The sequence below is a fragment of the Eulemur rufifrons genome, chromosome 12, assembly GCF_041146395.1.
Source record: "Eulemur rufifrons isolate Redbay chromosome 12, OSU_ERuf_1, whole genome shotgun sequence".
Lineage (NCBI taxonomy): Eukaryota > Metazoa > Chordata > Mammalia > Primates > Lemuridae > Eulemur > Eulemur rufifrons.
Window position 1 is genome coordinate 43,147 of NC_090994.1, and position 23,950 is coordinate 67,096.

At 48.5% G+C, this 23,950-nt stretch overlaps 1 protein-coding gene across 1 annotated transcript in view; it reads left to right on the top strand.

The window, feature by feature from the left end:
* MYOM2 (myomesin 2) overlaps window positions 1-16,612 on the top strand; it is a 54,131-nt gene extending 37,519 nt beyond the window's left edge. The window contains exons 25-36 of the mRNA XM_069485061.1: window positions 1,313-1,457; window positions 1,570-1,629; window positions 2,690-2,757; window positions 4,781-4,894; window positions 5,095-5,182; window positions 5,714-5,752; window positions 10,943-11,048; window positions 13,186-13,349; window positions 13,601-13,637; window positions 14,424-14,446; window positions 14,961-15,016; window positions 16,205-16,612. Of these exons, the coding sequence (XP_069341162.1) occupies window positions 1,313-1,457; window positions 1,570-1,629; window positions 2,690-2,757; window positions 4,781-4,894; window positions 5,095-5,182; window positions 5,714-5,752; window positions 10,943-11,048; window positions 13,186-13,349; window positions 13,601-13,637; window positions 14,424-14,446; window positions 14,961-15,016; window positions 16,205-16,522 (1,218 nt within the window). The 3' untranslated portion in view covers window positions 16,523-16,612. The remainder of the gene's footprint in view (window positions 1-1,312; window positions 1,458-1,569; window positions 1,630-2,689; window positions 2,758-4,780; window positions 4,895-5,094; window positions 5,183-5,713; window positions 5,753-10,942; window positions 11,049-13,185; window positions 13,350-13,600; window positions 13,638-14,423; window positions 14,447-14,960; window positions 15,017-16,204) is intronic.
* Window positions 16,613-23,950: the final 7,338 nt, after the last annotated feature.

The window sequence follows — 23,950 nt, forward strand, 5'->3', positions numbered from 1 at the left end:
AGTATTGGCTATGGGAGAGTGTACTGTCTGTTCAAGGTAATTGGAGGAATTTTCTTTGAGCAGAGATCGCGCTGTGAAACGAAATGGAATTCAGTGTCATTGCTCTTTATTTGCAGAAGGCCTCTGGGTTAACGTTTCCTGCCTGCCGTGTGGAGCTTGCTCTAAAAATGGGTGTCGTTGCTCCCTGGCTAATCTTTTGGAATGTGGCTGCACTACTTCACTTCTTTAATTAGCAATCCACAGGTGACTTTGACATTTGAAGATTGATGCCGTTTTGTGAAAGTCCTATAAAAGCCTGTATTTACGGCACTCGTAAAATCCTTGAACTTCATCTTGCTGCATAATGGCTGTAGCAAGGAGTCTAATTATTTTCTAAAACCTGCCCAGACTCTGCAGTGTGGTAGCTGAGAGCACGGGACAGGCTACTGTCTTGTTGAGAGTCTGATGGGCGAGAGTCACACCTTTCAGTTTCTCAGAGCTGATTAGAGTAAGTTCCTGCCCTTCTCCGCTTACAGATGTTTGCCGTGAGCGTAATGTCGTACAAACAAGGACCGTGCCTTTGTCCGATCAACTTGAAATTCACCCTTGGTATTCAAAAGTCAATACTCAAAACTGTAAAGAAACCCAAGGACCAAAGGGAGTTCACTGGGCTCTCGAGTTCCCTCCCCTGCTTGTGCCCTGCCCAGGGCTGCTTCAGTCTCAGGGACAGGGACAAAGTGTCCTGTGATTGACACCATCGCTGGGGCGAGTGCCCGGGTGCAGGTCCTCTGTGTCCACTGCCCCAGGACAGGCCCTGAATTTGCATGTGGCCCGGCCACCTCCAGGGCTCTGCCTAACATCAGACCCTGCACTGTCCCAGGGTGGCCTGAAATACGGTCCGTTGTCACCATCCTGGGAGCGAGGACAGCCACAGCGTGGAGCTCACTCAGTTGCTGCTGCCACGTGGGCTTCCCTCACAGCTGGCGACGTGTTATGTTATTTTCTCCCATGGATTTTAACATTTCACATTAGAAGCCCCTTCCTGGGTAACGTGTAGCATTTCTGCTGGGCCGGGACCTGGAGCGGTTTGCACCTCGGGGGCCCCACGCAGACCCCACGCAGAGCCGGGGCTTTGTCACTGAGTGGAAGCTGGTGCCCCGAGCTTGGTCCTTGGTTCGCCCAGCGGTTTCATCGATAAAACGCCATTTTGTGTTTCTTTGTGTCACAATCCCTTAAGACATAATAGTCGACGCAGCTGTGAAACGTGGAGAGAGACAGCGGGAAGGGATTTGGGGAATTCACTGTGGGATTCTGTTTCCCCGATGGCTCCCAGGCACACAGAATTAAATGTGACAAGGCCACCGGCATGATCGAGATGGTGATGGATCGATTTACCATCGAGAACGAGGGCACCTACACGGTGCAGATCCACGACGGGAAAGCCAAGAGCCAGTCTTCGCTGGTGCTCATCGGGGACGGTACGCTGAGCCGGCGCTTCCGTGCGTCCGTGAAAAATGACGCAAATTCTTTGCACTGGGGAGAAGTAGGCATATTTCACATCTTTTCTTTTCTCTTCAACATTGATTTCAGCATTCAGGACGGTCCTAGACGAGGCTGAATTTCAAAGAAAAGAATTTCTCAGGAAACAAGGTGAGTCGCCGACTGGCTGTCCCCCCACTGTGTGACTTGAGTATTTGTCACAGACCCCAGGTGACGCCCAGCGGCTCTGCAGGCTTCTTGGGGTGATCAGCGAATTAGGTCATTTCTTAGCTGTGGAGATTTGGGTACCTTTCTGCTTGGCTCTTTAATGTCTTCTGTGTATTTTTTCCTTGCTTCTACCTTTAAAAGCCCCAGATGTAATAATAATAATTGTCACATTCCTGCTGTTGTCCTTGTCAATGGAAGGGTCCCTGTGACCACGCTCTGCTGACAAAAAAAAAAAAAAAAAAAAAAATCAGAAGATGGGTCATGAAATATAAGATCAAGACATTAGTTTTTGTTATATTTTTATTTCTAATAGTCAAAAAAAATTTATTTCACTCATTTCCACATGATGACCTTTTTTTTTTTTTTTTTTACCAAATTCCTAGACTGTATTTATATGAAAGAAATCAACACATACTTTCTAAACCCGCTTTGCATTTTTATGTTGAATGGGAAAATGGTGTTATTAGCATAAGGCTAACCTCCACACTTATTTCAGATGAAAATGGTTGATATTTTGGAACAACATTCACAAATCCATCTTTGCATTTGAATGCTCTGTGAATACGTGTTGACAAAATCGCTAGGTCAAGCTGTTTTTTTAATCTCATCTCTATTCTCTTGTTTTAAAGGTTTTATATACTATGTTGTTGAATGTCCAATTAGGCATATGCCTTGAGAAAGAAAATAGAACGAGTTTAATATTCTTTTTAAAGAGCAGTAGAGATGAGATGTCAGCAAGAAGGGAGGATGGGACTGTCTGTTCCTGCCGGGAAATGCAGATTCCAGCATTAACACACGGTTTCAGAGCCCCAGAAATCCTCTCAGCCTCACGCCGCCAGAAATGCGTTAATGTAAACCCGTGTAATACAGACCCACAGTGCATGTACGCGTACCCCGTACATGTATGTATATGTGTATATATGATATCTATATCATGTATTTATTTGTTTATTTTACTACTTTTTTCCTTTTTTAAAACCTGTGTTCCCTTTTTCCCCCGTAGGCCCCCATTTTGCCGAGTATTTGCACTGGGACGTCACGGAGGATTGTGAAGTCCGGCTTGTCTGTAAGGTGAGACGCGGGTCCCGCCTTTCAGGGGGCGGCTGGGTCAGACCCACGCTGAGGGCGGTGCCGTCAGGCGGGAAGGGGCAGGGCGACTTCTGGGTCTCGTGGGCTGCGTGGTGCTCAGACGTCGTGCTTGTCATTTCTCCCCCGAGAGCAGAGCGCGGTGTCACGGCATCGGGAGAGGGTTTGGTCGCAAAGACAGTCACGCAGGACTCTAGTGTGTGTGCTCCTGCGAGGTGGAGGTGAAGCCGCCCGGTGTGCGGCTCACGGGTTGGCATCGGGACACGCAGGTCTGCTCTGGGAACAGGACGCTTTTCCGTTTGTGTAACGATTCAGTACTAAACAAGCTACAGTTAATGCTCAGTGTGAAAACCTGCATTTTAAGCAGCACACATTTAATTTAACGAGTACCTGCGACTCTCACTGTGCGGGAAGCTAGGGGGAAAAGATCGATGACGCGTTATCTTTGTCCTCAAACTACTTGCAGTCCAGTGGAGAAGAGAGATGATTTCACTGACGGGGAGGTCCTGAGCTGAGTGTGGGAAGATGACCAAGAATCGCGCAGGTCAACAAGGGCAGAGAGGCTGTCCTGGGGGTCCAGCAGCAGGACGAGGAAGCTGCACTGTGCATTTAAAAACTGTCGTCTCGAGGGCAGATCTTATGTTTGGGCCTTTGCACAACACAGCCGTGGGAGGCCGGCAGGGCAGGGGGGCCAGGCACGAGCCCATCCCCTGGCAGGGCCTGGAGACCGGTGGGGTCTGCAGAGGAGGGGCCGCGAGGGGACTGGGGTGCAGAGGGGCCACTCGGCTGCTTGCCGAGGAAGGAAGGCTGGGCGGCCAGGGGGAGCAGGTATGACCAGGCTTGTTGAGAGGTGAGGGCAGCTCCAACAGGACAGAGCTCAGACGCACAGAGCAGGAGGGGCCCTGGAGAGAGATTCGGGAGCCAGAAGTACAGGAGCTGGCGAGTAACTGGGTCTGGGCGAGGGACCTGGTGCTGGTCGGGCTGATTCAGTCACCAGGACTCCCGAGAGCCACCTGGACCCGGCCAGGGTGTGTCCAGTGCTCATCTGGCTCCACGCCACGTGTGTCCGCTTTTTCTGCACAGTTTTTGTTTAATAATACCGTGGCAGACGGTTATTTTAAAATTTATTTACATGAGAAAATACATGGAGAAAAATTTATGTGACGATACATTCATGTTATATTATATTTTACCAAAAACCATTTTTTTAAAAAAAAGTTTAAGATACGAGGGACCTCAGTCATAAACAGAAGAAAATCTGTTAAAAATTTCTCACGCACACAGGTGGAGAATTGGAGAGGGTGGGCTCCCAGGAGGTGAGAGTCAGGCTGTGCCGTGTGCCGTCGGGAGCATCCTGTGGCCTTTCCGGGATGTTTACATGCACTGTAGGTGCAAACCACACGCTCCATTAGACAGAATCAGAATTCCTTCTCCTCCCTAAGACACGCATGTCAGAGCGTGCAAACTGCAATGGTCACCCACCCCTGGAATTCTGAAAAGCTTTGTGTCTAATTCAAGCTACTGCCAGTGACTGAATTATGAGGAATTTCAGTGCAGGGGATGTCCTCATCTTCGGGGGCTGTTTGGGGTAAGGTTTCCTCTCCTCTGTGTCCATGCACCTGAAGTGTCATATTGCCAGAAAAGCAGCCGCTAGATAGTTTCACAGATCTCTAACAATATTCTAAATTATTTGCAAGTCCCAAAATACATTGCTTATGACTTGTCTTTATTAGCGACATTTGCTATATACGAAAAGATCTTTACGCCTCTAATTTCATAGAATGAGATTCGGCCGTCCTTCCCTGTGCACCTGCGAGGGCTTAATTATTTCAGATGCTGGGATTTAGAAATGTATTTGCCATTCTTGGAAGTGACAGCTTTTCCATGACACATAGTAAAAACTGATTTTTGGTTTTTTTTTTAGGTCTGTGATTTGAAATCCTAATCGACTTTTTTTCTCACAAGCCAGGGGGATTCACATACTAAACTTTAGATTTCCATCTTACAGGTTGCAAACACCAAGAGAGAAACAGTGTTCAAGTGGCTCAAGGACGATGTTCTCTACGAAACGGACACAGCGCCCGACCTGGAGAAGGGGGTCTGTGAGCTCCTCATACCAAAGGTATCACGAACGGAGTCAAAGGAGACAGAAGCCAAGCAAAAAAAAAAAATAGCGCTTTCGAATAACTTGTAAAGAAACTCTGCATTCTTCTAATTCGCATCCTGAATTTCCAGGATTTGCAAAGAAATTACATTAGCATTTATCACATTTTATGTTGGGGTATTGATTTTTCGCCAATGTGGGGTGTGTTTTGTATGTAGCTGTCGAAGAAGAACCATGGTGAATACAAGGCCACCTTGAAGGACGAGAGAGGCCAGGACGCTTCTGTCCTCGAAATCGCTGGCAAAGGTAACAGGAAGTCTTTGAGCTGCTCAAGAGAAATCCATTTGGCCGACAGGATGGGACACGTTCATCCGTGTCCTTAGCTGTAGCGCACATTGTTTCTCTAGCTGTAACACTGTAGAGGAAACTGTATTTGTTCTTTAGTTGCATTCAAAGGCTTTCCAATGTCTTAGAAAAGTGTATGCGTGATATTATTTTGGGCCTACACGAAATGTCGTTTCAGCCCGTCATCAGAGGCTAAGTTTTACCCCATCACTAATGCAGTTAAAATGATTGACACACTGTTGCAGTGATTCAATTAAGTGTATAGTTGGATTTATGTTGAGTGAAATGTTCTTGTTCCTTGTTTAAAAATCGAACAGGTGAGGAGGATTTATCGCACACATCAGCCTTTTATGGATAAATATTGCCGTTTTAACAATCCATTTTTCAAATGAACATCACAATTTCCTGTATCGATTTAATTAAACGTTGAAAATGCTGCTTTCTGTTAAAATGATACATCGTAATGGCAACTTTCTCCCTTCTCCTTTTTAGTGTATGAGGACATAATTTTGGCCATGAGCAGAGTCTGTGGTGAGTAAATGCCTTCTCCTTTCCAAGTCATTTTGGGTGCTAACCTCGCTGTTTCCCGAGACGGGCATTCACCGCGGCAAAGGAGGAAGCTAGTGGAGCCACCGTGGGTGTCCCGGGACGGGCCCTGGATTACAAGGCAGGACAGTTATCTGCTGCCTGGTGACCCTTTTTCTTAAAGGGCTTTTCAGCGTCATATCTAGAGTCTGTGTTTTGCTTTAAGAAACCCAGTGTGGACGCCCGTCCACTTTGCCTTGGGTTAACTCGGACGCCTGCTTTGTGCGCAGTTGCTGCAGCGTGGGTAGCAATGATGAATCGTTAAGCCTCTCACTTTGCGTCATGTGTGTTAAACCGTGTTAGCTTGGCACACGCATTCTCCCTCCGCCTTGACCTTTCCATGGAAACTGTGAGAACAAAGATATTAGCTATTAATTCGATAACAATAGCTTATAGTTGCATAGAGCTTTGTACTAAGCATTATACAGTTTCATTGCTGTGGGCTCTCCAGAGGTTGCCTAATTTATACCTTCAGAGCAAGTAGCTAAACCCCGGGCAGCCGGGTGGTCTAACCGCGCGTGCAGCCAGGGGAGCCGGACCCCGACCAGGAGCGAACGTGTCTCTCCGTCCGTCCCAAGCTGCTCTCTCATCTCACAGTTTTTCTGGCATTCTTGTGAAAACCATCTTATGCTGACTTTTCATTGCTTTCTCAGAACATCTGCATAAGGCAAATTTTATTTCTTTCTGCTTCTGCTTGGTCAGAATGGCACATTTTATGTGAGTTTTACTCTCGGTGATGATTAACGGGCCAAATAGCACTTCACGGACACGCTGCCACTGTGTGAAGCTAAGTGAAGCCCTTTAAAAAGTGACTTCACTCTTTTTTGAAAAATATTTATTTATTTTTAATTGACAGAAAATAATTGGGTATGTTTGCAAGGTACAATGGGGTGTTTTGATCTACATGAACATTGTAGAAAGATTTCATCAAGCTGATTAGCGTATCCATCATCTCACATACTTTTTTTTTTGTGGTGAGAATTTTAAAAGTTTATTCTTTTAGCAATTTTGAAATATGCAACACATTAGTGTTAGCTGTGGTCACCACGCAGTGCAATGGACCTAACACTGATTCCTTCCGTGAGACGGTGCACGCTTTCCCCAACATCTCCCCTCCCCCATCCCTCTCCCCTCCCCCAGCCCCGGGCACCCGCCGTGCTCCTCTCTGTTGCTGTGAGTTTGGCTTTTGTAGATCCTGTGTCTAAGTGATACCATGCAGGGGTTGTCCAGGTTCAGCTGTCAACCCGAAAGGAAGAAGCTGAGGCAAGATTAATATGAGAGCGTTCATTCGGGCCAAGCTTACGGGCTGCGACCCGGGAGCGGAGACTCGAGTTGCCCTGAGTGCACACTGCTGTCAGCCGCGCTCGCGGGTGGATTTGCAACGGCCAGAGGAGGAGGTTGGGAGAGCAGATAGGCAGTCGTGTGTCAGGAATTCTCACCGGCGTACAGGGATAACATCGATTAGTTATCGGCTATATGTTGTTAAGCCACAGTGTGTGGCATTGTCAGGTTAAGGGACAGCCACTGTGGCAAAGCAAGCAGTTTCAAGAGGTGACTATGTCGCTCTAGGGGGCAGTGGGGAGTGAGTGGGGTCTCGTTTTGATGTCTCTGGGCTGATCATTTGAAAGGGCTCACGTTCCTCAAATGAAAGTTCTTTTCTTTCTTCATTTCTTCCTCTTGATCAAAAATCTTCCTTCTTGGAAGCATCGATGAGCAGAGTGTGGGAGTCGGGTGTCAGTGGGTGAGCTCGCTCTGGGTCGCCTGTCAAACTCACTCATCTGTAGCTGCTGCTGCTTGTAGAGTCATCTCTGGTCTTCAGACAATCGTAAAGTTAGTTTCTCAGAAGTAGAACAATGAGAGAGAGGAGAGACAGAAGGCATATAAGGATTATCACTCAAAGGACAATTTTACGCCAGTTTTAGGCATCTCCATTAACTGCATTTAACAAAATGCACTGAGAGCTCATCATTTATTTGATTTGTTTAATTTATTTTTTATTGTGGCAAATATGTACAACATAAGTTTTACTGCCTTAACCATTTTCAAGTGTACAATTCAGAGGAATTGAATATATTCACCTTGTTGTGTGACCATCTCCACCATCCACCCCCAGAACTCTTCATCTAAAACTGAAACTCTGTATCCATTCAACACTTACTCCCCATCCCCCTCCCTCCAGCCCCTGGCAACCTCATTTTATTTTCTGTTCTTGTGAATTTGAATAGGTGCCTCGTTGAAGTGGAAGCATATAGTATTTGTCCTTTTGTGACTGGCCTATTCCACGTAGCATGAAGTCCTCAAGGTTCTCCCTTGTGTAGCATGTGCCAGAATTTCCCTCCACGTTGAGGCTGAGTAATATTCCACTGCAGGTAAACGGCACATTTTATTCATGTATTTGTCTCAGGAAGGACGGGTGGGTTCCTTCCACGGTTTGGCTATCATGAATTCTGCTGCCATGAGTCTGGCTATACAGATATCTCTTTAAGACCTTGCTTTCAGTTCTTTTGGATGTATACCCAGAAGTATTAATAGAATTGCTGCATCATATGGTAATTTTATATGGCAATTCTATTTTTAACTTTTTGAGGAACTGCCGTACTGTTTCCTACAACAGCTGCACCACTCTGCGTTCCCACCGGCAGAGCACAAGGTTTCTGGTTTCCCCAGGTCCTCGCCAACACTTGGCATCTTCTGTTTTTTGACAGTAGCCATCCCAAAGGGCATGAGGTGATGTCTCACTGTAGTTGTGATTTGCGTTTCTCTAATGATTAGGGGTGTTGGTGTAAGTCCATATAAGTCCAGAGAGTAGGAACACAGCTTTCAGGCTAACGTTTGGCCGGGTCAGTATCATTCTTGCAACTCAGGCATGTGTAATCCGCTTGCTTGGATCAGGCATCTGTGGCCCTTTCTTCTCTGTGGGCAATAGAGTTAATTCCCATGGATTCTGTGGCTGTAAAGAGGTGTCTGCCTCTGTGGGGTGTATCCTGACCTAGATGCAGATCGGTATTTAGGGCAGCTGCCGGGCCAGGCCCTCGCATGTGAGTGGAGAAATTGTCTAGAGCTGCTCTTGCTCTGCTCGGCCTCTGGTCTCTCTGTGTTCCCCGCCCATCCTCTGGGCTTTGTTGGAAACTTCCTGGGCTCACGATCACTTACTGATTCCAGTTGTCGTCTGAGAAATGACTTAGAACTTGGCACTCTTTTTTTTTTATTTCAGCATATTACGGGGGTACAAATGTTTAGGTTACATATGTTGCCTTTGCCCCACCTGAGTCAGTGCTTCAAGCGTGTCCATCCCCTAGACGGTGAGCACCGCACCCATTAGGTGTGAATATACCATCCCCTCCTCTGCCCTCCCACCTGCCCGACACCCGATGAATGTTACTACCATATGTGCACATAAGTGTTGATCAATTGGTACCAATTTTCCACTCTCTGACCCTCTTTGAGATGATATGATTTCCATCCTTCTCTGCTGGAGGCTGTCTGGCTCGCTCCTCTCTGTGGTTTTGTGCAGGGAGAGCTTAGGGGTCATTTCCTCTTCAACAGATGCCGGGAAACTTCAGGAAGAAACAGAGAGGAGGGGGAGGGGTCTCCAAACATCATTGTCTTTTTCTGCGTGGGCCTTCAATTATGGTCCCAGTTTCTAGCACCCCTGTGTTTCAGTTTACAATTTTCTCCATTTCCTCGTCCCTTATTCTCCTCCTGCCCAGCGAGGGTGTGAGCCGCTGGAGCAGGCGGGATGGGTGGGCCCGTGTCATGCCCTTCCCTGCGTCCCCGGAAGCCCGCAGCTGGGGTCCCACCCCCGTCTGTCCTCTTCTCCCCTCGCTCAGCTTCCACCGAGGGGGCTTCTATGTATTTACTTTTTGGGTGATGCTGTTTCTTACCCCATGTACACTTAAGAATAAATGGAAAACAAAGAACATCACAATCATGGCCATGTTTATTTCAGTTTCTATTTCTTCACCTAGTTGGAGTCATAAATAGTTTGTTTATTGTTTTTTCCCCACATATTTTATAATACTTTTCTTTGTTTTATACAGATTTTATATCTATTTTTTCTAATAATGGCATAATATTTCATGGACTCACAGTACCATGGCTTAAACTCTTCTCTATTGGGATATTAACAATTTTTCAGTATAAATAACTGTATGATGCACCTATGTGGGCAAAGAGAGGCTTTTCAATATTTAGGAATATTTCCTTTGAGTGAATTCCTAGAAGTGCAATTACTATGTAGAATACTATGAATAGCTTTAAGATTCATAATATAAGTTTCAAGTTGCTCACCAAAATTAAGAAATGCTGTTCAAAAAGCCTCTTTCCCATAACATCCTCATCAGCAGTTTGCAATCATGTTATTTTCCTTTATCTTTGCTATTATATAGTATAATTTTCCAGATAAGGAAATATCAGAAGTCATGTAAATTCTCTGAGGTGGCGTATCTAATAACAATCTCTGCTTCAAACTCAGAGCCGTTGCCATATATAGTGATAAGCTGCTTCCTAATCTTCTCATTTTCTGACTCTCACCCCAGACCATCTACCCCAAATAGATCAAACCAGTCTAAATTTGTATCCAAGCACACTACCTATGTTTTCAGTTTTTAAATTTTTCTTATTGCCTATGGTTTCTGCCTTCTTTCCTCTGTCCCAGTTTTCATTTGTCTTGAATGACCAACCCTGGTCCTACCAATTCCTTGCCCGCTACCTAAAACTTTTCTGCTAACACCCAATCTCCCATTTGCTGATTTTCCTCGATGCTTGAGACCTGGAGCAATTCATGTAGCATTCGCCACGCTACATTGTTACTCATACTACTTTGTCTCCTCTTAAGGCAAACTGATAAGGGGCAGATGTTGGTTCTTCTTCTTCTTCTTCTTCTTCTTCTTTTTTAACAATTATGTGTCTCTCTCAGTATTCTGCAAAGAGGTTTTCTAATAATTCTACTGTGGCGAGTGGCTATTTAATGAATGGACACGGCACGGGAATGAAACGTAAGCATCTGTGGCCGGCTCTAACCTACGCACACGGGAGGACACGTGTGCAGACGGACGCTCCGTGCCGCCGCGCAGCACCTGCCCTCAGGACACGGCACAGATGGCTTTTCTCAGGTCTGAGTTTTGTTTTCCACAGGAATGTCTGCGTCCCCACTGAAGGTGCTCTGCACCCCGGAAGGAATAAGACTGCAGTGTTTCATGAAGTACTTTACGGAGGAAATGAAGGTGAACTGGTATCACAAGTAAGTGTGCGTGCAGTCGACGGTGCTGCAGCCCGGACGGGCAGCCGGGGCTGGGACGCTGAGCTGCAGGGGCCACATCGGGCACTGCCAGTCCCTCAAAACGATACGATTCTGAGCAACTGTGACCACCTTTCGCTCAGCGCAGGGGAGCCATCGTGGCCGTGGGGAGGACTTGGAAGAAGGAGACAGAGAAAGCAATGCCTGAAGGTGTTAGGGACAAATTTCACCAGTGTTCCGAGTTTACCAAAGGTGGCTCTGCTCCTAACATGCGTTTTACCTGCCACCAGCAGAGAGCCAACACGGAAATGATACTTCACAGCCAGGCTCTACCTTTCCGGTCTGTCAGTTCCCCACTGGGCTTGATTAAAAGTAAAAGGACCAAAACAACCCAATCATTAAAACTCATGATTCTTACTTCTTATTTTTTTGTCTGAAAGTATATAACTTTTAGTCCTATTTTACTATTTGACTATTGATACCGAACTAGATTTTAGACTATACATTAAACTATATTATGTAGTTATATTCTATAACTAAACTATAATATCTGGGTATATTTCACCATTTGACAATTAAATGAGCTCTTGTTAGATATCAGTTGGAGACACAGGGAGTCATATGAGAATTTGTTGAAATACAATTTAGCCTGTTGAGGCTAAATGAGCCACTTGACGACATCTGCGATGCCAGGAGACGGCAGCTGAGCCTTGCACCGTGCGTACTGGCATATTTTGCTTTAATGGGCGACATCGGATCGATAGAGCGCGATGAGAATCTTGCGAAATGCGAGTGTAAGCAAAGACGATTGTTCTTTGGTTAAAAATGCCGAGACATATATCAAGGACTGTAGAAAATGCCACTTTACAGGAAGGGTTGGGAACCTATTCAGCGTGAGTTAGGAGCAGGCAGAGAGGGACTCAGCAGAAATGCTCTTCGGAAAAAGGATTTTGTTCTCTTGCTCAAAGGTGAAATTCATCTGTCATCCGGACAGGGCTAGACCTCAAATTGTGGAAGTATTGACCACTTAAGTCTCAGAAGTATCTCAGAAACTAAGGACAATTTCATAGTGTCTTTATAGAAGGGAGAAAATAGCAAGCTTCAACCTCAGGATGTATGTTTTAATCTAACTCAGGAGACGTCACGTGCGGAGGTCGTCTGTGCAAATGCTCCCCCGAAACCGCAATGCCCCCTTGGGCTGACGGAGGGGAGGAGCCTGCGGTGCCTCAGACACCTCCCCGGCATCTCTGCCCTTGCGGGTCCACAGGGCGGGTGGGGGCCGAGGAGCTGGTGGGACCCTCCCCCCGGGCTCCCTGGGGCCTGGCTTTCAGCTGCTGTGAGATGCCCCGGGGCTTCCAGAACAGCCCCCCAGAGCCAGAGGCTCTCTCAGAAGGCACAGGGTGTCTCCAGTCCCCGCCTGCGTTCCCGACGTTCGCTGTGCGAAAGCAAAGGTGGCCGGACACGCTACGTCCTCAGGCCGCGCCAGGCTGTGGGCTCTTCTTGCGGGAGGTCGGAACTTCTCAATCCCACCTTCTCCATTTAGGAATTTCCCCTTTTATCCACACTCCCCTTCACACGGGGAGGCAGAGTCTAGATGGCACTCAGCTATCTGAAACTATAAAACATGTTATTGTTAAGGCCGAATGACATTTCTCCACGCGCATGGACGGCGTCTTGTTTATGCACTCATCTGCCAGTGCACACATGCGTGGCTTCCAGCTCCCGGCTGTTGTGACCAGCGCTGCTAAAACTGGGCGTGCAAATACCTCTTCAAGACCCGCCTCCCTTTCGGGTGTATACCCGGAAGTGCAATTGCTAGTTCATACAGTAGTTCTATTTTCAATTTTTTGCAGAATTACCATACCGTAGAGAGTATTTTAAAGTCCGTCACATTGTGACAGGTATATAATAAGTAATAGTATATTTTTAAAGATGAAGTATCATTTAATTATAGGAGGTTTTCAGATCTGAGTTACTGATGTGGTCAGTCCATTTGTTAATCAACAGAAAACTCTGTTTGGATGTTAGCGTCAGCGAGTTAGACAAGGCTTCCCGCCCACCGAGGCAGGACACCGCCCCGTCGGGGCTGTGTGTGTAACGCAGAGACCCTAAATCGCGTGTGTCCTGTTACTTTCAAAAGAGATGCCAAGATTCCGTCCAGCGAGCACATGCGGATCGGAGGCAGCGAGGACATGGCCTGGCTGCAGATCTGCGAGCCCACGGAGAAGGACAAGGGCAAATACACCTTCGAGATTTTTGACGGCAAAAGCAACCACCAGCGCTCATTGGACCTGTCTGGACAAGGTAGAATCACCCTTCAGCATTTGATAACTCTGCATTTAGAGATTCATTTAGGTGCTAACAGGGACGGCGTATGTCAGGAGACAATCTGATTCTGTGGTTTCCATCCAGAGAAAATACTCTCTGAAAAATCAGTGTATCCACTTAGCTGTGTATCAGTTTTCATTAACCACATTCGCTACTAGGACATCAGAGTGAATCAGCAAAAGCTGAGCATTGCGGCGGTTAGTAACATACGAACTCTTGCCTTGCAGCTTTCGACGAAGCATTTGCAGAATTCCAGCAACTCAAGTAAGATTTTTGTATTCGGTTATTATTATGTCATGCCAGGGTCCAGTTCACCCCAAGTCATTTTGGCCACATGTGGGAATATGTATAGATGCCTTGGTGACCCAAAGAGCCTGCTGTTTGTGGAATAAAGGTGACAATTTATTAATTCCACATGTAGAAGGGTAGGCATTCTCCTAAACCAGAAATGCATTTATAAATTAGCTCTCTGGAGTCATAATAACCATGGATTATTTGAAATGATTAAAATGAAGAATTTCTGAAATCCTCATGATCTTGGCAACACATCCTACAGAGCAACTTTTTAAAGAATAATCCAGGATTTTCAAATGTGTGCCTGAGTTTTAGCCTATCCAAAGCTGAAAACAGGCTCTGGCCCATTCTGCATCAATCTATAAATATTTGTTGATTGGGTGCAGGGACAAGTCAGATAAATCAGAAATGGACAATTTCAAAAATAGCTAAAAGTTTCCAATGCAATTTGGTGAATTTGGTAAAAAAAAAAAAATAATTCCCTTCAACCTATGAGTTTGAATGTGAAAATTTTCTGTGGGTTTTAACATCTGGGTATCAGGACATTTTCCCCCTAATACTGGGCAGCCGTCAGGAAAAATATATGGATGTACATCCCGGACCCCGTGATCCGAGCATTCTAGGAGAAAGCCACCCCCCTCCTTCTCTCTTCTGCCCCCACCACTAGTGAACTTTCAAGTGTGTTGTGCGTTTTTGTTGGAAGCTCTTTCTTAACACTCTTTTTGTTCTCTCCTCTCCTCCCCCTTTAATTTTTAGGGCCGCTGCTTTTGCAGAGAAGAGTAAGTACACGTTGGATTGTAATAAGAATGATGTATTATTTGGGGTGGGGCAGAAGGGCCCGTATTTTAGAGGATTGATTTTGTGCATTAAGTACTCGCCAGCAAACCTTCCCGCCCTCGCTCCCCGACGCCCCCAACGCCTGCACCCCTGCCCTGCGGGGACACGTCCTGCGCTGCTGCCCCAGCATCAGCCCCGCCACCCTCTGCCCCCGGGGACCTGCTGTGCAGGGGCAGGACCCGTCCCTGTCTGCCTGCCCGGGGCACAGGCAGCTCTCCTGCCTTCGGTCCGTGGCGAACTCTTCCAGCTCAAAGCCCGGCTCTGATCCCATCCTGCAGTGTCACCACCTGCTGCTCACGGGATCAGTGGCTTCCTCACCTGTGGGTTGTCCCTCGGTGCCAACATATGAGCCTTTTCCCCCTGGGCCTGTCTCAGGAGAGCACAAGCTCCTCCCTGCCTTTCCCCGGAGCCCAGGACCTTTGGGGTGTTCTTAACCGAGCTGCCTCCTCATTGCAGATCGTGGCAGGGTGGTCGGCGGTTTGCCTGACGTGGTGACCATCATGGAAGGAAAGGTAGGAGCACAGGGCAGAGCCGGGACGAGCGAGGATTTAAGCGCAGTGCAGCCGTCCTCTCGGGCTCAGAGAAGGGAAACCTGGGGAGGGGGTCGTGTGTCTGTGCTCGGACCATGGGGGACTCAGACTTCCCACCCACCTTCCCTTGCTCCCGGCTGCCTCTGATGAGCCCTGTACTATCAAAGCACAGAACAGCCTAACGTTCCGGATCCACAGGCCGAGCCTTTGGGACCACAGGGACCATGTGCGGCTCAGGCAGCTCCTGGGGGCCCTCGCTGTCCCTTCGTTCAGAGGAGCCGCTGTAGGGGGAGGAGGTGCCACAGCCCGCGCCCGCCCATCTGTGCAAGGTGCAAGCCACCGGCTTCCACCCTGAAGTAGCACAGCTTCTATAAAATGAAAGGAGAAAGCAATCTCTGGGCTGGTTCCCAAGGTCATTTTGGAACATGTAACGGAAACCATTTATTGGGGTTTTAATATGTCGCCTGTCAGTAGAATCATTGATATCTAATTGGTGCTTCTCCGGTTGCTTCAGCGATTCCAACTCAATGTCATGGGGGCGTAGATACTGGGGAGAAGTTTATTAGGCCAAAATGCAAAAATTTATAGCCCTCTCCATTAGCAGCTAAAGAAAACCCCTGAGCTCGTGGGGCTGAACAAGCCTGGTCTCGTCGTAAAGACGCAACTGAGCAATTAGCAGTTGTGTTACTGCATCATACGCTGCGGGTGTGTTTTAACCACGCGTCAAGGAGGCATTTGCTGCGGCCTGTTTGCTAGTTATGAGACAATATACTCTCTGGGCTTGCCAGAGGAGCTGGGGAAGGGACCCACACGTCTAAATATTGAGAAAATTTAGAAACAAGCTAAATGTATCTGCTGTAAACTACACAACTTCATTACCTTCCAATTCTTTAATCAGCTTAGGCCAGGGCTAAAAACTGAGAATAAACAGGACGGATTATCACTGATTTTTCTCACGCGCCCCCCCCCCCCCCGCCCCCCAGTGGCCTGTTTGTACCCAGCGGTCCCTTGGCCCCTGGTGTCCAGGTGTGTCCGTGTGTGACAGGCTTGCTGGGGAGCACATGACACGTGTGACCGCGTGTGGCTGTGTGGCTGGGGCTCGCCGTCCAGGGCGGTAACGTGGCTTTTCCTTTTCTGACTCTTCCCTCCCCGCCCACCTCTCCCCCAAAGACCCTGAATCTGACCTGCACGGTGTTTGGGAACCCCGACCCCGAGGTGGTCTGGTTCAAGAACGACCAGGACATACCGCTCAGCGACCACTTCTCAGTGAAGGTGGAGCAGGCCAAGTTCGTGAGCATGACCATCAAGGGCGTCTCCTCCGAGGACTCGGGCAAGTACAGCATGAGCGTCAAGAACAAGTACGGCGGCGAGAAGATCGACGTCACGGTCAGCGTGTACAAGCACGGGGAGAAGATCCCGGAGGTGTCCCTGCCCCAGCAGGCGAAGCCCAAGCTCATCCCGGCCTCCGCCTCGTCTCCAGCCGAATAACATTATTTTTTCCAGCCTGGAGACAGAAAAAAAAAAAAAAAAAAAAAAAGCCCAAGGAATGCTGTGTGCTTGTTCCCGATGCTTGGCCGTGACCAGAGTGACCTTGTGTGTGGGCAGATGGCTGGTTAGATGTCGTGCTTTTAATTTTTGCATTTGGTGATTATTATTTTATACCTGTCTAAGGGGAAAAGCTAATGTTTTCCACAAGGCTGCACAACTTCCGTACTCAGGAGGGTGAACAACAGATACCTGGAGGCGAGCGGGTGGGCAGACGGCGCCGAGGTGTCCGTGGACACGTGGATTCGAGGCCCAGGCGTGCCTGGCATGTGGTGGTCTGCGGAGAGCGCGGGCCCTGCAGCAGCTGTGCTCTTTGGGGGCTGCAAGATCCAGCAGCTCTGAAATTCTCGCTGTGGAGGCTTGAAGCATGTGTTACCTGGTTACGCTGTGTTTTCTCTTGCTTTAGGCTAATAAACCTGTAAAAGGCACCTTGTTGTGGTTTTCCTGAACCAAATCGCCCCCCCCCCATCTGCTCACGCTCCTGCCCTGTTTAATCGTGGATCAGGGCGCAGGTGCACAGCTGGTCGCGGACCGCGGGCACGACCCAGAGCGCAGGCCCGGCGAGTCGCGCCCGCCCGGGAGCTCGTTCCGGCGGCTCCGGCCCGAACACGACCAGGCAGCAGGTGCCGGCCCAGGGCCGCGCCCAGCACGGCACAACTGCCACGGCGCATGCGTTTTGTGCGAGGATTAGAAAGGTTACCCGGTGATTATTATATTGGGGATCTAAAAATCTCTGCAGAGGAAAACAAAACGTGGGGGTGGCTTTTTCCTTTTTTAGCGTGCTAATTAATGCAGAAGCTGTTTTAAAAGAAAGAAGACGCTCATTTGAAATCATCACTGTAGTACCCACGGAAGAAAAATTAAAACGTGGGGCTGACCATAGAAGGTCTCTTGGTGCAGTTAAAAAAAAAAAAATTTTAGGATCCACATATCCTTTCTTTGAACTTTTCCTTCCTTTGTTTGGAAAGAGGCTGAACTTCCTCTGGCATAAAAACCCTATTTTAATATTTTAGTTTTATAGTTGCTTATAACAGATACAGTGTTGACAATTAAGAATATTTTATCTCTCTGTGTCGTTAAGGCCAATCCAAATTTTATAATATTTTGTTATATTTTTCTAAGGTAATAATACAAAAATCCTGAAATTTAAATATGTCTGTAATAACACAAAGCCAGCTGAGCGGGTTTCCCTAGCAGTAAAGAGAGTGTCAGTGAGAATTTAATTTTTATTATTTTTCCCTTCTCTGCTGCAGGGGTGAACTTGAGCTGGGTTTGTTACGATCTCATAGCAAAACAGCATTTCCGAAAACAGCCCTGGCAGGGGGAGGCAGACAGACTTTTCTATATTTAACCTTTATTTAAACAGAATTTGCTATTTTTCAGTTTAAAGAGTCATTTTTGTTTAGCAATTAGGGGTCACAGGAAAGGATTAAAATGGTCGTGAATTTCCTAAAGCCACGTAATATTTTTCAACAGACTTTATTTTTTTGGAGCAGTTTTAGGTTGGAAGCAACATTGAGTGGAAGGTGCAGAGAGCTCCAAGCCCTCCCTGCCCGGACAGGTGCAACCCCCCCGCCCCCAGCTTTCCTTACACCTGACGAACCCGCATGGACACGTCACCGTCACCTGGATGTCACTAGTTGTCCCAGCCTGGCCTCTCAGCGCTCTTTTGGAGTAAATTCTAAGATAATCACAGCCTTAGACGCTCTCGTGCTCAGCCTTTTAGCAATTCTTGTTGCTGAATCGAATGAGCCTGGAGAAAGGGCCCGTGGGCGGTCGGGGGTTGCATGGCCCCGCGCGGCCTCTAGGTGGCACTGGAGAGCAGACCCCCCCCCCCCCCCCCCCCCGCGCCCAGATCCGTCTGTCTGATGCAAACGCGTCACTTAGCAAACGGGAGATTATCAAAGGCATTATGCTCACCCCAGCGACAAGGACAGGTCCGGCAAATGACTGTTTCCAGGAAATAGCAGGTCATTTTGAAGGCAATAACACAGCTTCTTAATCTGCACAGGACACACATTAGAAGGGGTAAAACATGCCTTCTGAGATATTACAAGGCTCTTATTATATCAGCACAGTCATAAAGACGTGTGATCTATCTATACATTAAGTTGGGGCATGAATTTTAAATATTCCATGTTTCAAAGAGGCGCGTCAAAGGCAGCAGGCTCAGTCGTTTTTCAAGGCGGCAAATTACAGCGCTGAAAATCTTCCCATTAAGCATTTGATACGGCAAAGCCATCGCGGGGTGGTGATGTAGCGCCTGAGCCGGGGTTTCCGGGTCTGCAGGGAGCCGTGTGCACCCAGGGGTCCTGGTTTGTCCTTGAATACTTTCCCCACGGTTGTTCTGCTCCTTGATTTTTTTTTTTTTTTAAAGACTCTTGTAGTTTGTGTATTTGGGAGGAGGCGCACCTCAGGGGCATTAGAAACTTCTCTCACCCTTTGTTTTATAGCGACGAAACATGGTTAACTCTTGAGGTCTTTATGTCTTAATTTTAACTGCGCTTTTGAGGCACAGTTAAATAATGAACGGAATGAGAGATTACATATAATAGTCTCATTTTTCACTGGCTTAAAAATAGATTAAAATCCTGCGTAGACATCGTTTTACCTGTAGAATCACGACCCTATTTTCAAAACAAAGGGAGCGCATGAAAAAGGCACGCGGAAGGTGTATAATGGGGAGTATATTAAAAAGGTATATTCAATATTAAAATTAAAACAGACAATTCCAAACCAGTTCAACTCGATGGCACCAAAAGAAGCATCCCAGCCCTTCAGCTTCCTGAGTGAGCCTCGGGTCCCGACTTCAACTCTGATTCACCGTTCACGTTAATTTATATCCGCTTTTATTTTATTGAAGATGTGAGTCTACTTCTCCAGGAATGCAAATATCACTTCTCTCATTTCCTTGAACACACTGCGGTAGGGAAGTGATTAACCAGCGTGCAGTGGGAAGGACGGAACTCAGCTCTAGTCCTGGGTCCGTCACAACCCGGCTGTGCAGCCTCGGGCAAATCCCGTTTCTTTTTCTGTGCCTCAGTTTCCTCATCTGTAAAATGGGATCCGCAGTTTTCAAACTGAGCTCCACCTGTGTGCCCAGAGGGACTTCAGGTGTGTCACCTGGGACCCCTGAACACACCTGCCCCTCCCCCGCCAGCCAGCTTGCGTCTTGGGTATCGCACTTTCCCGTAAGACTCCTTTCCTATGGTTTCTTGGAATCTTTGTTTTCCAGTTAGGATCATGTGGTTCAAAGGTTTTCTCACGGACTCCTCAGACCTAAAATCTTCGGATATCATAATTTCTGTCGTTCTCATTTTGAAGACTGGTAAATTCAGAATCTCAGCTCCTGACCGTCAGCTGTGCAGAGGGCCGAATGCAGCTGCGCCCACAAGGTGGGTGTCGGGGACTAGGCACACCCCCATCCCTGTGGCCTTTTGAGCATGTCCAGGACAGTTCGCAGAAGTCTTAAGTCCTCAGAGATCTGGTTCCAGGATAAAGAAAGCTGCACACCCACTTCTACACCCGGCTGTCAGATCTGCCATCGCTGTGTGTCTATTCCCTCGGCTTTCTCTACGGCCTCGTCAAACTGGTAAAAACGCTTAAAGACACAGGTCCCCACAATGGTAAGGGGCGGCCGGGTTCCGGGCCCCACTAGGTGAGACGCTAAGAAACAGGACATATTTGAGTTTTCAGGACTCAGCGACAACCTGTGGAAAGCAGGCCCAGAAAGGACGGAAAGGACGGAGCGACACCGCAGGAACTAGCCCAGGTGAGCTCATGGAGGAGGCAGAAGGCCCTTCACCAGCAGGTGCCAGTTTGGGACAGCAGGAGGGGCTGCCACATGCGTGCTCAGGGGCTGGGATCCGGGAGGGAAACAAGGGAACGTCTTCTGAGGATTCCGGCCGGAGACCTTAAGCTCCCTGGGGGTGCAGGTGTCATGTCCTGGGTGTGGCAGCCGGAAGGACAGAGACCTGGGGGCCAGGCCTGCAGGTGGGCGGGGCCTGTGCTAGCAGGTGGGCGGGGCCCAGCAGGCAGGTGGGTGGGGCCTGTGCTAGCAGGTGGGTGGGGCCTGTGTTAGCAGGTTTGGGGGGTCCGGCAGCTTCCAGTCCCACCTCATGGCTGCCAACACTGCCATGGAGTGACTCTGTTTTCAAGATGCCCCCAGTTCTTTTGCCCAAATAGAAGAAAACTCACTGGCATATATTTCCGTGTTTTTACTTCTATAGATTAAGAGAAAGAAAAAGAAAAAAGCCTCAAATTATTCTATTTATCCATCAGCTAGGCTACCTAAGTAAAAGGGTGCTTTTAAAAAATTTTCCACCCCTACACAATTGCTACCTGCTCAGAGCCCACCGAGAAAGTGAGTCCTGCCTCCCTCCAAGCAGCGAGACCTCGTGTCTGTCCCCTGCCCGCTGCGATCGTGCAGGGGCAGCTGGCCGCTCCCTCGGGCTGTGCCTGGAGTGTGGAATCGGGGGTGGACGTGGCATTTCTCACAGCAAGACCTCACTCCATTAACTGGATTCTCCAAGCTGCTCAGATCTGACTTTCTTGGACCTCTTTGATGTGAAATGGCGATAACTTAGTTCGGCTCCAAGGTAAATTTTATTTGGAATTATCCACGAGCAAAGGATTTACTAAGCAAAATAATGCATGCAAACAAGATCGCAGGAGAAATATTTGCACGCACCGAGTCTGTTTTCCAGTAAGCTCAAAGCTCTATTGTAAACAAGCAGGCAATTAGCACACAGAATCTTTAATATCCAGGCACTGCAGCTCGCGAGCACAGAACACCCATGCTCTTCACGGCTGCACCTTCGCCCTCGGGTCCTGTGCTCACCTGTTGGCACACCTTGGCCCAGGGCTCACTCCTCCCCGATGCCAAGGCACACGGCAGGCTCCAGCCGGTGCTGAGCTGAATCAGGGAGAACGTGGGGTGATGGAAGCACAGAAAGGCAACACGGGCAGCGCTGAGATGGATAAGGACACGCCCGCCCTTCACGGGATTAACAATCTACTCATGCGGAGAAGGAAAGCGTGGGGTCAGCACTCTCCCATCAGACTAAATAAATGTCACATGGCAATGCGAGCCCACTGGTCCCAGGAAGGAGGGAATGTGTAAAGGAAGTTGCTTCAGCTTTCCAGAAGAAGAATCAAAGACGACTCTGGGGGTGTGGCGTGAGGTGAGCCGGTCCTCTGGCAAACGTGGGCAGGGGTGGGGCGGGGGCAGGGGCTGCAGGGGAGAAGCACCAGGGGAGGGGCAGCTCCAGGGAGTCCCAGGAGAGGGAAGGGCTCGTGGTGACCAAAGAGACCACTTTTTGCCAGAACAGAGGGCGCAGGGGGACAACCACCAGTAGGTAACACTGGAGGCCAGGGGCACTAGCAGAGCAGGCGCGTGGTCCTGGTTCTGGGTGTTCCTGGGCTCCCGCTTCAGGTTCTTTGGTGGAGGGACATGTCTCTTCATCACTGTGCACCCAAGAGGCACCTGTTGGTGGGGTGGCCAGGTGGCTAGAGCTTGGATGAGCAGGTGTGGGTGTCCACGCAGGTGTTGGGCGAGGCATGGGCTGGGTCTCCTAGTTGCATGTCACCACATTCAGGGGCAGAGTGAGAGGGGACGGGCCATTGTCAGTTAAAATCTGGCCTCCCTGGATGTTATGAAAACATATTTGTATAGGGTGGGGTTTCTAAAACATTCTACTTCACTGCTAGTTAGCTTGATTTTAACTTTAAACTATTCCGTGATGTGATATGTGGAGCGCCGTTTCTGCCCGTGCCTGGCCTCGCACATTTTATAGAGGATGTGCTGACACGCAGACCTTCGATTTCCTGAAATGCATCTGTGGCGCAGTTTGCCATCTTGCCAGGCACCGAAGGATTAGTTACCTGCGAGCTTCCGGCCAAGCGAGAGACAGGATTTAGTGTTCACCCACCTATTTCGGGGAACAGACCCAACTGCTGAGGAGGGAATAATGTCACATCAGCCAGGTGAAATTTAGTAAACCAGGAACGAGGGCTGGTCATGACAGGTGGGGTTCCAGGAAGCACCTAGTGCCGGAAACGTCTCTCAGGGTTTCTGGATCGGCGATCCGGGAACAAGGGCTATGGAGAGATGCAGCTGGTGGGGATCGTAGCAGACAAAGCAGCTGGAGACGTCAGGACCCGGCCCCACAGTCCCAGCCCAAAACTCCTCGGGGTGGGAGACGAGAGGGGAATCGTGAAGAGACTCGGGTGCAGGAGAATAATGGTGTGACTCACCTGCAAAACTCACCGGGTGGGGTATGAGACAACCTAGGAACAAAAGGTGATGATGGTGGTGGCGATGAAGGTGATGGTGATGAAGGTGGCGGTGGTGATGGTGGTGGTGGTGATGGTGGTGGTGGTGATGGTGGTGGTGGTGATGGTGGTGGTGGTGGTGATGAAGATGATGGTGATGTTGATGGTCATGATGATGATGGTGGTGGCAATGAAGGTGATGATGATGGTGGTGGTGGTGATGATGGTGATGGCAATGAAGGTGATGATGATGGTGGCGGTGGTGGTGATGAAGGTGATGATGATGATGGCGGTGGTGGTGATGAAGGTGATGATTATGGTGGTGATGATGATGGTGGTGGTGGTGATGAAGGTGATGATGATGATGGTGGTGGTGGTGATGAAGGTGATGGTGATGATGGTGGTGGTGGTGATGAAGGTGATGATGATGATGGCGGTGGTGGTGATGAAGGTGATGATGATGGTGGTGATGATGATGGTGGTGGTGGTGATGAAGGTGATGATGATGATGGCGGTGGTGGTGATGAAGGTGATGATGATGGTGGTGATGATGATGGTGGTGGTGGTGATGAAGGTGATGATGATGGTGGTGATGATGATGGTGGTGGTGGTGATGAAGGTGATGATGATAGTGGTGATGATGATGGTGGTGGTGGTGGTGGTGATGAAGGTGATGATGATGGCGGTGGTGGTGATGAAGGTGATGATGATAGTGGTGATGATGATGGTGGTGGTGGTGATGAAGGTGATGATGATGGTGGTGGTGGTGGTGATGAAGGTGATGATGATGATGGTGGTGGTGGTGATGATGATGATGGTGGTGGTGGTGATGAAGGTGATGATGATGGCGGTGGTGGTGATGAAGGTGATGGTGATGGTGGTGATGATGGTGGTGGTGGTGGTGATGAAGGTGATGATGATGATGGTGGTGATGACTATGACTGTGACCATGACAACAAACGTTACCTCCTCAGATTGGGTCCTGGATCTTTTCTGACACCTGGGGATGAGGGAGCAGAAGACATACTCTGTCCAAGTCACAGTGAAAGGTGACGGCTGTGACTCTGCACGGGAGTGTGCCTTGCGGGTGTCAGCAGT